This window comes from Hippopotamus amphibius, chromosome 1 (genome assembly GCF_030028045.1).
Source record: "Hippopotamus amphibius kiboko isolate mHipAmp2 chromosome 1, mHipAmp2.hap2, whole genome shotgun sequence".
NCBI classification, from domain to species: domain Eukaryota; kingdom Metazoa; phylum Chordata; class Mammalia; order Artiodactyla; family Hippopotamidae; genus Hippopotamus; species Hippopotamus amphibius.
The window spans coordinates 189,261,084-189,273,746 of record NC_080186.1 but is presented as its reverse complement, the minus strand read 5'-3'; the positions used below and the strand labels follow the sequence as shown (position 1 = coordinate 189,273,746).

The window sequence follows — 12,663 nt, the reverse complement described above, 5'->3', positions numbered from 1 at the left end:
CATTTTACAGATGAGATACAGGCTAAGAGATCAGCTGATTTACCCAAGGTCATACAATTGGCAGTCATAAGTACTTTGATGTCTGTTGCAAACTTTTGAAGAAAAAAATCTATTAGTGAATCACACCAGTCCTAGAGAATCATTGCCTAAATTCTCAATACTTGGCTTTTGTCTCAACTCTTAACTCCTGGAAAGCTACAAAGAACCAAAAACATGGGCATCCTACAAACACCTCTTCAGAGTCCTCACTGGTCATACTCACTAGAGAATATTTCAGAGCTGAATGAATTTATGAACATACACTTTCCACATCTCAAAATATCACTCAAGTATCTATAATTAATCAGAAACAAAGAAATGATAATCTATAACAGCAATATCACCCCTAAAGTAGCAAAATAATAGGTTCTGCCTTTAGAATAAGACATTCTAAACTTATTAGTTGTTTGGAAATTTAAAAGGCAAGTTCATCTTTCATTTCCAGTCTCTGAATAAACATGAAAAGGAAGACGAAAATTGAGTTAGCTGCATGAGTGAACATTCTTTCACTTACTTATGTTAAATTGACTGAAAAAAATCAATTTTGTTTTTCTTTAGAAAACATTTCATATTTTCAGCCATAAGCACTTTTAAAATATGTATTTTTTTTAAAGTTCTTTAAATATGATATGGTCAAAGAAAGTATGTGAACTTTGGGCAATTTTTTAGCTATCTTCTAAAAAAACAAAAAACAAAAAACCTCTCTTTAAAAACAAAAACAAACATACCCATATCTGACACACCTCAAGAATTCTGTTTATGTTTATAAAATGAAAAACTGATGCAACTATAAGATCTAAGGTAGCACTAGAATTAATATTATTAATAAACACAACTTTTAAATTTATCAAAATCTAAAAAGGAAATATATCCACCCCTAAGTTATGACAAATACAAATTTTTATATAGTATATAATAAAAAATGAACTTTTTGTCAAAAATTCTTCACCCTCATCCTTAATAGTCATTTAAAATAGCATCTTCCTGAATACTGGTTGAAATCATTTGAACTGATCTAAGTCAATTCACGATGGATCTGTGCATTAAACTCATGAACCCACAGTATTTCTGAGGTTTGCACTCCAACTATACATAAAAATAACATGCCACTTTGACATTTCAGATTCCACTGGCTTATTTGTTCAACTGATTTTAAATTAATATTATATACTTAATGTACATGATTATTAATTATTATCCTGAGCACTTTCCATGTTATTATGCATCCTCAAAAAGTATGTTATTCAATAGTATGATTTTATCATGTTATATTAATAGCAACATTTTTAACTTTTAACCCCTTAAAAGCTTTTTTATTATTATGGAAATTTTCAAATATAAACAAAAGTAATGAGAATAATATAATGAACTCCCATAACCTATATAGCCCGGCTCAATTATCTATATTTTGACATTTTTGTCTCCTTTATTGGCCTATCCACTTTTCTTTTTTTCTTTTTATCCCCTTTGTAATATTTTAATACAAATCCCTAACATTGTGTCATTTCACTAGTAAGTATTCAAGTATGTATCTCTTACTGATAGTGTTTTTAAAATATAACAAATATTTGGTAGAATTCACCAGTAAAGCATTCTAGGCACGGAGTATCATTGGAGGGAAGGTTTTTAACAACAAACATAATTTCTTTAAGAGATATAGAGGTATTCAGGTTATCTATTTCTTCTTGAGTGAGCTTTGCAAGTTTGCATCTTTCAAATAAATTTTCCATTTCACCTAACATGCTGAATTTAGAGGCATAAAGATGTCCATAATATTCCCTTGCTATCCTTTTAATATCTGGAGAATCTGTGATTATGTTACTCCTCTGAGTCATGGTATTGGCAATTTCTCTTTCTCTCTCTCTTTTAATTAGTCTGAACAGAAATTTATCTAGTTTATCAAAGAACCAGCTTTTACTTTCATTAATTTTCTCTTTTCTTTTTGTTTTCCACTTCATTGATAACCACTTTGATCCTTATTATTTCCTTTCCTCTGCTTACTTTGAGTTTAATTTGTTCTTATTTTTTCCAGTTTCATAAGGTAGAAGCTAAGGTCATTGATTTGAGACCTTTTTTTTTTAATATATAGGTATTTGGTGCTATTTAACTAAAATGAGTACTTTAGCAGCATCACACTAAATCTGATGTGTTGTGTTTCCATTCTCATTCAGTTCAAAATACTTCCTGATTTCTCTTTTGACTTCTTTACTCATGGGTTATTTAGGGCTGGATGAGCAAGGGAGAGCATATACCGATATCTGGGGTTTTCTATGCAGTTCTCGCCACCCTGGTACTCTGTCCTCTGAATTCTGGCTAGTCTGGTCTCCCTGGACCTTCTGTTCTGTCTTAACTCAGTCTGCTGAGTTTTGCCTGGGTTATCCCTTCCTGTGCTACGGGCTGGAAACTCTTTCAACACATTAGATGAAGGCAAGCATAGGGCTTCTCTTCTTTGTTTCTTATATCTCAGGGATCACTGTCCTTGGTTGTCTGATGTCCAGTATCCTGAAGACCATTGTTTCATATATTCTGTCTGTTTTTTTAGGTTGTTTCAGGGAAGAGAGTAAATCTGGTCCCCATTACTTCCATCTTAATTGGAAGAAGAAATCCAGTTCTGTTTTGTTTTTTATAGACCATCATAAACTCATGACTTTTATACATTTGTTTTAATCCATTTCAGCCATTTTCCTTTTTGATGCTCAAAGTATCCCAACTTAGGCCAGTGAGAGGCACTTCCATGTTGGCTTGTGGGTCTTTTGACATGTTCCTACTAGTTCCTAATGTGGCAAGAGATATTTAGGCACTACAGTCTAGACACTAAGGGTTAACTATATATTTGCAATTGCTGAACTCATTTTTGAAAAGTAAGAAGGAGAGCAAGAGTGCAAGATAGAAATATTTTACATTTATAAATAGGTACATGGCAGTGAAAAGAACACACTTGTGTTGGAGGAAACTCAAATCTGCTGGATACAAGTCATTAACATTCTCAACTGTTAAACAGAGACCTCAAAAGTTCTTATCATTGCTTCCAAACCCACTCCAGTAAAGCTGACTTTATCTTCTCAACCTGTGTGCATTCAGTCTTAGCTATTTCTGGACTCTCATTTACATACTCATCGTAGCTTAGAGGGAAGGCCTCTCACTCCAATACTGCTTGATATTAGCAGAATCTATCTAAAGACTAAGGGTGTGTCATCAATAAACAGAGTCCAGCCAAGACTGAGAGCATCAGAGTAAAATTAAGTCCATGAGACCATAGTAATAGAATATCAATATTCTTCCATTTATTCCCAATCTTCTGTTTTCTCGTCCTTGATTTAACAATCTAAAATGCACAAATCCCCAATTTTCCCTTCTAACTTACTGAAGACTTGACAGTCCGTAGTTTCAGTGACAGCTATTCACAGTCCCTTCCAGGCCAATGACTCTTAAGTTCAGAGATTTGTCTGGCTGTAAAAAACTCTAGAGATAGATCACCTAATACAGGCACCTCTCTTCATAGGAGGAAATTAAGGCACAGGGATTTTATGGCACTTGCTTCTAGTAGCAAACTTAGGGCCAGAGACTTAGTAAAGTAGTACGCTGAAGACATTTTCTAAATTATATAAAATCAAATATATTTATACCGATAACTCTCCATACCCTGTATCTCAAATCTCCCTAATCATTTAAGAATCATAACATACCATGTTGATAATAAATTATTTAGAACTATACACCATGATGATAATAAGGGTAACACAACTTTCTAGGAACATTCACATATTTATGAACATTTTGTGAATGTAAATTACAGTTTGTGTAATGTCTTGGCTAAAAACACTGTCAAAATGCAAATATTTTAACAAAAAAAGCTTTTATTTTATTAAAACTTGAGTTCTACCCCTGGTTTTCAAGAGATAAAACAACTAAAATAGCTTTGCAGAAGTTATGCATGTTTAAAATGCTATCTTGCCTTTACCTGAATCCACAAAACTAAGCAATATTATACCATAAACCAGTCTTCTCATCAAAACAAACCGTGAGCTGAGCAACAAAGATGATCCTAAAATGCTGTGGACCAGCTCTGATATGAATCCAGTAGATTCTGACTGCTGACAGGCCAAACCACCAATCCTGGTATACAGTCTTCAGAATAATCTTCTCAGCAAATTGAGCCTTCCAAAGCTGTCATTTGCTATTGCTGCTATTTTGTCACAGAGAATAATTCTGATCTTTTAAGTACCGGTGTACCATAATTTTTGGCCATCTCAAGATGCTCAGGGAAGCACTTACTGATCTAATAAGTCTTGTTTTGTCTTTAATGAGTACAATTTCAAGTGATCGTAAAAAGCCCACATATGGTCATTATAACACTTGTTGTGCACAATCTGTTCATCCAAAGGCATTTCTACTCTACCCTATCAACAGCACTAGATGTGACCAGAAAAATATTCATCTAACGAAATGTTCAGGCCAAGGTTATAGAAAATGAATAAAAAATCATGGTTACATATGGTCTTGGTTCCACTGAGATGTTCTGATAGAGCAATAATAGAGAATAACGTACCTATCCTCTCTGCTAGCTTTAGGTTCTGATCCTCAAAATACAATTAAAGCTGATTAGTCATTTAAGACACAGAACAATCAGAGGCTCTGTTTCAAATACACTAGACTAGAACAGTGATGTGATATTTTTTCTCAAAGTTTGCTCTGATTTTCCAGCAATTTGGATATTGTAGCACCTATTTTAATAATAGTAGCTAAAGTTTACTTAGCACTTACTGCGGTCTCAATACTATGGCAAGAATCTTGCATGTGTTACTTCAACTAACTCTCTGAAAAATAATTTGCTCACTTAGCTAATAAATGGCAAAGCCAAGATTCAAACTCGAGCTGACAACAGGGCCCAGGCTTCTATCCACTGGTCCTTATTGCTGTTACAGTTCTAGGTAACTCATAAACATTTGCTCTTTTCCTAGGAAGAAAGAAAAACATTATTTCCCACTAAACTGTAAGCCTGAAGAGACCTGACAAATTTCAGATAATACAGAAATAAATTTTATAGTAGCCAGTTTCCTAAAACATGTATATAAGAATTAGCTCCTAATTATTTTAGTACTCTGAAAAACAGCAGAGATTACAAAGGAATTGGTGTTTTCATCATTGCTAAAATGTGAGATTTCATATATTTGGTATATAATTAAACTCTCTGAACTAAAAGTTAACTTCTGACATACATTCACTTCTCTTTTCACCTTACATATTCACCTTAATCATATGCACTGACCATATTCACTTCTTAAAAGTCAAATGCTCGCAAGAGCTAAGGATATGTGATCAGTGAAAACTTTCATCAAAATATCTTCTAACACAATACAGTAAGTTAATCTAAATAATTCTGTCATTTATATCAGTTTCTTTAATGTATACATTTCACAGGCATTAGCAAATGAAAAAGCAAAAAAGTAAACTTCTTGTTTAAATGAATGTCCCATTTCAGAAAGGATAGATTTTGTATTGTTGCCTTGAACTGATTCTAATTTTACCAAGCACTACTTGCACTTCTATAATGGTCTCACTAGTCCTCATTCAAGTATGTGTGACATTTCTAGAGCATTGATATGAATGACACGTGGAAACACTAAGGAGATGTAGCCATGGTACCTACCTTGGTTAGATGAATGACTCCTTTAGAAGTAACCGAACAACCCATGAAGCCCACGTACTGAAGTTCAGGACAATGCTCAGCAAACGCTTTTACTGACTGATCTGTCACCTGGGGAAAAGACGTGAAGAAAGTGAGTCAAGATGGCATTACAGTGAATTCAAGGATTTGGCTACTGCAAATCCCTTCTGCCTTACCTGCATCCTTAATATTTCCTTTTCCAATGGATCATTTGAATCCATACACAGACATGTTGCAATATGTCCTGTGTTTTTTTTTAAATCCTCCCTCGACACCACATTCCCTTGTATCAACCCATATTTGTTTACTTCTTCACAGAAAAGGTCTCAGAGATGTCAACACTATCTACCTCCACTTCTTCGTATCTCTCTCAATAGATATGTATATATTTTATTGACATACACTTCACAGACTATAAAATTCACCCTTTCAAAAGGAACACTTCAGTGGTTTTTAGCATAGTCACCAGTTGTGCAACCATCACCAATATCTAATTCCAGAATATGTTCCTCACCCCAAAAAGAAACCCCATGGCCATCAGCAGTCATTTCTATTCCAACTCCTGCCTCAAACCCCTGGCAAACTTTCTGCCACTACGGACTTGCCTAGTCTGGACATCTTTTATAACTGAAATTGTACAATTGCTTCCTAAAGTGCAACAATGGTCTCTGTAAGGTTTCTCCCCGCAAATGTTTCTTCTAAGGAATCTGGTTTTGCCCCTCACTGCTTCAAATTCCTCAGTTTTGGATGCTCTGATGGTTAATTTGATGTGTCACCTTGACTACACCATGAGGTGCCCAGATATGTAATTAAACACTATTTCGGGCGTGTCTGTGAGGGTGTTTCTGGATGCGATTAACATTTGAAACAGCAGACTGAGTGAAACAGATCGCCCTCCCCAAGGTGACCACTCAACCTTAGTTACATCCAACCTGTTGAAGGTCTGAATGGAAGAAAAAGGCTGAGTAAAGGGAAATCTGCTCTCTCCTCTTTCTCTCTCTCTGCCTGTCTTCAAGTTGAGACACCAGTTTCCTACTTTTAGACTCAGACTTGAACTGGAACTTATATAATCGGCTCACCCATTTCCTATGCATTTAGACTCAGACTAGAACTGTACCATCAGCTTTTCTTGGTCTCCAGATTGCCGATTTGGGGACTTCTCAGCTTCCATAGTTACATCAGCCAATTCCTTATGATAATCCCTTTTACAAATACACACACACAACACACACACCCCTCATACTAATTCTGATTCTCTGAAGAACCCAAACTAACTTAATACATATTAGAATCCCCTGAGGAGTTTGTTAAAACCTCAGAGCCAAAAGCGGTGTGGCCCAAGAGTATGTATTTTTAACAAATACGTATTTGTTAAGTGACTCTTAGGGATGTGAAAACTTGAAGCCCCAGAGCTGCAAAGAAGTTACACTGACAGCTTTTGGCATTTCTGCATGGCCCTGCTTTAAACAAAGGGCAGACTGAAATTCCTTTTTTGTCTCCCCAACCTCCCAAAACTTTCCATGTATAAAATTATCTCTTATAATTGTGCTAACATTTTCTTCACTGTTCCACAAAGTTGTAGCTTATAAAAGAAGGTCCAAATAGTCTCTATCATAGGCTTAATTTCAGATTCACTTTCCTCACAGTCAAGATGAAATCAACAAGTTAAACACTACTTCTAGTTTTTCAAACAGCAGTGACTTACATCTCCTTTGCATTTACTTTAATACGAGTGACTCTTGCTTTGTATCTTCCTTATCTATTCTGAAAAGATATTGGAAAATAAAGGTATGTAGGGAGCATTAATTCTGAAACAACATAAGAACATTTTCCTAAAATAATGAAACCAACAGCATCCGTGGTACATCTGATAAAAGATTAATTCTGCCCTCAAAAGTTAAGTATGCTTCAGCATATTAAGACCAAGGGTGCCATTGATAAATTAAAAATGGGCCTTCCTGACACTCAGCTTTCTAAAAACATTATGTTAACAAAGAATATTTAAGGCACTAAAACTGCCTGAAGCTTTAAGCAAAAACCAATTTCTATTAAAAAAAGGAGGCGGGTAGGGAATGAGGGGAACAGAGGTTAAATACCTATGTTCATTTGGTTAAATACCCCACCTAATCTCATTCTAACATCAGGCTTCTCCTAGGTCCATCTTCTAAAGGGGGAAGAGAAATTCAGATAAGGATTGAGAACACAAGAAAGCTCAGTTCCAAGGTGTTAGAGCTTTCAGAGAGAAGCAAAATGGTGTTAAAATTTGCTTGGTGGGTCTTTCTCTTTCAGCTCAAGGAATCAGAATAAGAGAGCTCAGAGGAGCCTCCAGCATCAAGAGAATCCTATAAGCCAAACAAGACCAGAGTAAGTCCTTGGAGTATAGAAACACCCTTAGTAGGCTTAGTTGTGTTTTAGGAGACTTAATAAAAAGGCCCTGAAATTAAACAGTTGTGCAACCAACACCACGATCCAGTTTTAGAACACTACCATTGCACCACTGCCAACATTCCCTTATTCACTACCCCTTTATCCTTTATGGCCATATGCAGTCAATCACAGCTCCCATCCCTAGACAACCATTTACCTGCTTCACACACCTACAGCTGCCTTTTCTAGAAATTTCATGTAAATAGAATTCTATTGTAAGTAGTCGTCTGCATCTAGCTTCTTTCACTAGCATAATGTTTTTGAGGTTCATCTTTGCTGTTATGTGTATCAGTAGTTGGTTCATTGTATTGCTGAGTAGAATTGAACTGTATAACTATCCTACATTTTGTTTATCTGTTCACCAATTGATAAATATTTTAACTGTTTTCAGTTTGGGGCTCTGATAAATAATGCTTCTGTGCATTCACATACAAGTCTTCGTATAGACATATGTTTCATTTCTCCTGTGCAAATATCTAGGAGTAGAATTACTGAGTCATAAAAGTGTAAGCTTAACTTTTCACACATTTTAAAAATTGGGTTGTTTTTCTTATTAAGTTGTAAGAGTTCTTTATATAACTTGAATACAAGTCCTTTATCAGATATTTGTTTCACAAATATTTTCTTCCATTCAGTGCCTTGTCTTTTCATTTTCTTAATGGTGGTCTTCATTTAGGTCTACGGTGCTCCTGGAGTTAATTTTTGTGAACAGTGTGAAAGAAGGTGAAAGGTTCATTTTCCTTTTTCTTTTTTTTTTTTCTGCCCCAGTGCTAGTTGTTGAAAAGACAACCTGGAATGGTTTGAATTTTTTTTAATATTTTTTTTTAATTTATTTTTTATGTACTGGCTGCATTGGGTCTTTGTTGCTTCGCGTGGGCTTTCTGTAGTTGTGGAGAGCAGGGCTACTCTTCACTGCAGTGCACTGGCTTCTTATTGTGGTGGCTTCTCTTGTTGCGAAGCAAAGGCTCTAGACACTCGGGCTTCAGTTGTTGCATCACGTGGGCTCAACAGTTGTGGCTCGCGGGTTCTAGAGCACAGGCTCAGCAGTTGTGGTGCATGGGCTTAGTTGCTCCGTGGCATGTGGGATCGTCCCGGACCAGGGCTTGAACCCATGTCCCCTGCACTGGCAGGCAGAGAAACCTCTCTAGGAGGTAGAAACAATAGGCCTAGAAAATTCTAAAACGGGGCAAATGTAATATCCACTGTGGTAGAAACGTTCATAAATAACTAAAATATTCTTGGCTAGAAGAAAGAGAAAGAACAGAAGGTAAGCAGTACAGAGTCACTAATTTTGCTTGGATAGTTACTGTAAATTTTTTTTTTTTTTTTTTGAATCGCTGAATCTAGAGATTCAGTTTCTGGACACAGCTCACTCTGTCAAGGTTTTGGGTACCAGTAGTCAAAGAGTTTAAGAAAGAGTAGATAACAACATGACTATATTTACTAAGGCTTTACTGTGTGCCAAGCTAAGTCCTCTCTATGCATCACAGGGAATCCTGGTAATAGCTTTGAGAGGAAACATTAGCCCCATTTAACAGGTGACTAAAATAAACCTATTAGAGATTGACTTCCCCCCAAATCAAATCACTAGCAGATGGCAAAGTGGGGCTTAAACTTTGGTCTTTTAGATATTGAAACCCATGCTCTTTAACTTATATACACTAGGTTGTGATTCACTTCATGGTGCTAATTTCACTTAAATGCAAAAGCAACTTTTAGGCCCTTCCTTTAGCCCCAGAGAAGTAGAGTGACAAGGATTAAGACACAACAAGGGGGCTTCCTTGATGGTGCAGTGGTTAAGGATCCACTTGTCAATGCAGGGGACATGCGTTCGATCCCTGGGCTGGGAAGATCCCACATGCTGCGGAACAACGAAGCTTGTGCGCCACAACTACTGAGCCCACGTGCTACAACTACTGACGCCTGCACGCCTAGAGCTCGTGATCCGCAACAAAAGAAGCCACCACAATAAGAAGCCTGTGCACCACAACGAAGAGTAGCCCCTGCTCGCCACAACTAAAGAAAGCCCAGCCCAAGCACCACAACAAAGACACAACACAGCCAAAATAAATAAATAATAAATCTTCTAAAAAGACACAATGGGTCTACTTTTATAAAGAATTTTCTAAAGAGAAGTGTTACCCTTGATTACTTTTTTCATCTCTTGAAGATAGACTGGGTGTGCTGCCAATGCCGTGATAGTCTTGTATAGCTTCCTAAAAGAGGAAAGCGTAGGAGAGGGTTGGGGTAATCTAATTCAGAGGTATTGAAGAAGCTGGATTAATGGTAGTGAATTATAAAACCACATTTAAGTAGAAACTGATAATCCAAGAAAGTACTTTCACCTAAAAAGGATTACAATTAAAGAATAAGAAAATAAGGATGGGAGAAGCTTTTACATAAATTTCAGGATTCTAAATAAAGAGATGAAATTTAATCTTATTTTAAAACAAAGTTTTCTTGGAACATGGGAGGAGAGATCTATCTTTATCAGAAATAAGGCTGAGTCAATGAAAAGGGTTTTGTAATCTGTGCTGAAAGATTAACTTTGGGAATGTTGCTGGCATATCTGGGGAGGAAAGGAATTTGCAGTAATCTTTATAAAAAGGTAGAGCAATCTTTGTACATTTTTTAAGAGAAACTTTTTTTTTTTAATTTATTGGCTGTGTTGGGTCTTTGTTGCTGCACATGGGCTTTCTTTAGTTGCTGAGAGCGAGGGCTACGCTTCATTGTGGTGCGTGGGCTCTTCATTGTAGTGGCTTCTCTTGTTGTGGAGCACGGGCTCTAGGCGCATGGGCTTCAATAGTTGCGGCACATGGGCTCAACAGTTGTGGCTCACAGGCTCTAGAGCACAGGCTCAATAGTTATGGTGCATGAGCTTAGTTGCTCCGTGGCATGTGGAATCTTCCCAGAGCAGGGCTCGAACCCATGTCCCCTGCATTGGCAGGCGGATTCTTAACCACTGCACCACCAGGGAAGCCCTGGACATTTTTATACTGCTGGTATTAAAGAATTGTTGTGTGTAATCCTATAATGAGTGCACTAAATAATATAAAAGCGTTTTGTGACCTTGCTCAGGAAAAAAAAGTTTTCTCTACTAATTCAGGACCCAGAAATATATACTTTTAATAAGTTCTCTTAGAGATTCTTACGAAATCAATCCACAAACAGTCCCATAACTAAATCTAACATTCATGATTAACTAGACCCTCCAAATAGTAGTACTGAAGATGGCCCTGGGTATACATGGGGTTATCTCTTTGCCATCTGTACCAATACCACAGACCACCATGGTCCAAGACATGTCATTCTTCTCTTGGACATTTTCAATAGCCTGCATACTGGACCTCTTTCTGCCACTCTTGACCCCACAAATCTATTCTCCACCCATCGAGCCACAGTGATCTTTTTAAATGTGCAAGTCTGATCATATCAATCTGCTATTCGAAATCCTCCAATGGTGCCAGTTACTCTAAGAATAAAATCTAAACTCCTTCTATAACCTACAAGGCCCTGCATAATCTGACTTCTCCCTAACTCTTCTACCTCATTTCATCATCCCACCATCCCCTATCCTTGTTCACTATGTGATGGTCTCCCGATCTGTCCCATTCACTACGCCAACCCCAATGCTTGGCACGGGGCCTGGCACACAACAGGAACTCCAAAAATAAAAATGAATGAATAAATGAAGTACTGTCTTGTTGCATGTTAATGGCTTGTCGTTTCAATGTTGAAAAACAAATCCTTTTTAATGCTAAGAAAATTTGAACTGTTGACCTTATTGGTTTCAAGTGTCACAAAGAAGCAGTGGCTAAGAATTAGATACACATCTTTCAAAGAATGAAACAGCAGCACTTTGATTCTGGAGTGACCTGGGAAACTAGTCGGAGAAAATTAGCAAGGTGACTACCTAATCTCATTTAGGATTTTGGGACCAATTCAAGGCCTTCTTTCCACCTCCAAGGACAAAGAGCAACAAGGATCAAGGACATGGTAAGTCTACTTCCTAAAGAGTTTTCCAGGAAGAATGCTAACCTCATTACTTTTATTCATGACTTTCAGCCAGAATGGTCAGTCGGCCTTTGGGGTGCCCTCATTTCTGAATGCAAAATAAAGCCAGCATTAAGCAATCTGCTTAGGCTGGGTTCTAACTGAGCTTTATAACCAAAGGGCAAAAACATTTTCATGTGTTCCAGTTCAGCAAGATTCACCAGACTAGAAGAGCCATATGATTCTGGGAAGAAGTCAGCTGGAATAGAGTTTGGTTGTCCAAGTATCCCCTATTGGTTTAGGAAAACAGAAGTGACCCCAGTAGTCAATGGCTAGAATCAACAATACCTTCAAAATTGAAGAAAGCACATTTATAGTAAAGAGATTATTTCACTTAGAGTTGCTCAGTCTCTCAAATCCCTTCAATTCAACAAACATATGAGTAACTACGATACGCACAATACCTCATGTCAGTATTAATGTAGTATGAAGACAAGATACAGTCCCTGCCTCTAAGAGCAGGGGTAACAGGTTGG

At 36.9% G+C, this 12,663-nt stretch overlaps 1 protein-coding gene across 3 annotated transcripts in view; it reads right to left on the bottom strand.

The window, feature by feature from the left end:
- The window catches only part of FBXL17 (F-box and leucine rich repeat protein 17), a 477,514-nt gene that overhangs the window by 326,462 nt on the left and 138,389 nt on the right, over positions 1 to 12,663 (bottom strand). For all 3 annotated transcript variants that reach the window (XM_057737826.1, XM_057737814.1, XM_057737820.1), the window contains exon 5: positions 5,690 to 5,797. In XM_057737826.1, the coding sequence (XP_057593809.1) occupies positions 5,690 to 5,797 (108 nt within the window). The remainder of the gene's footprint in view (positions 1 to 5,689; positions 5,798 to 12,663) is intronic.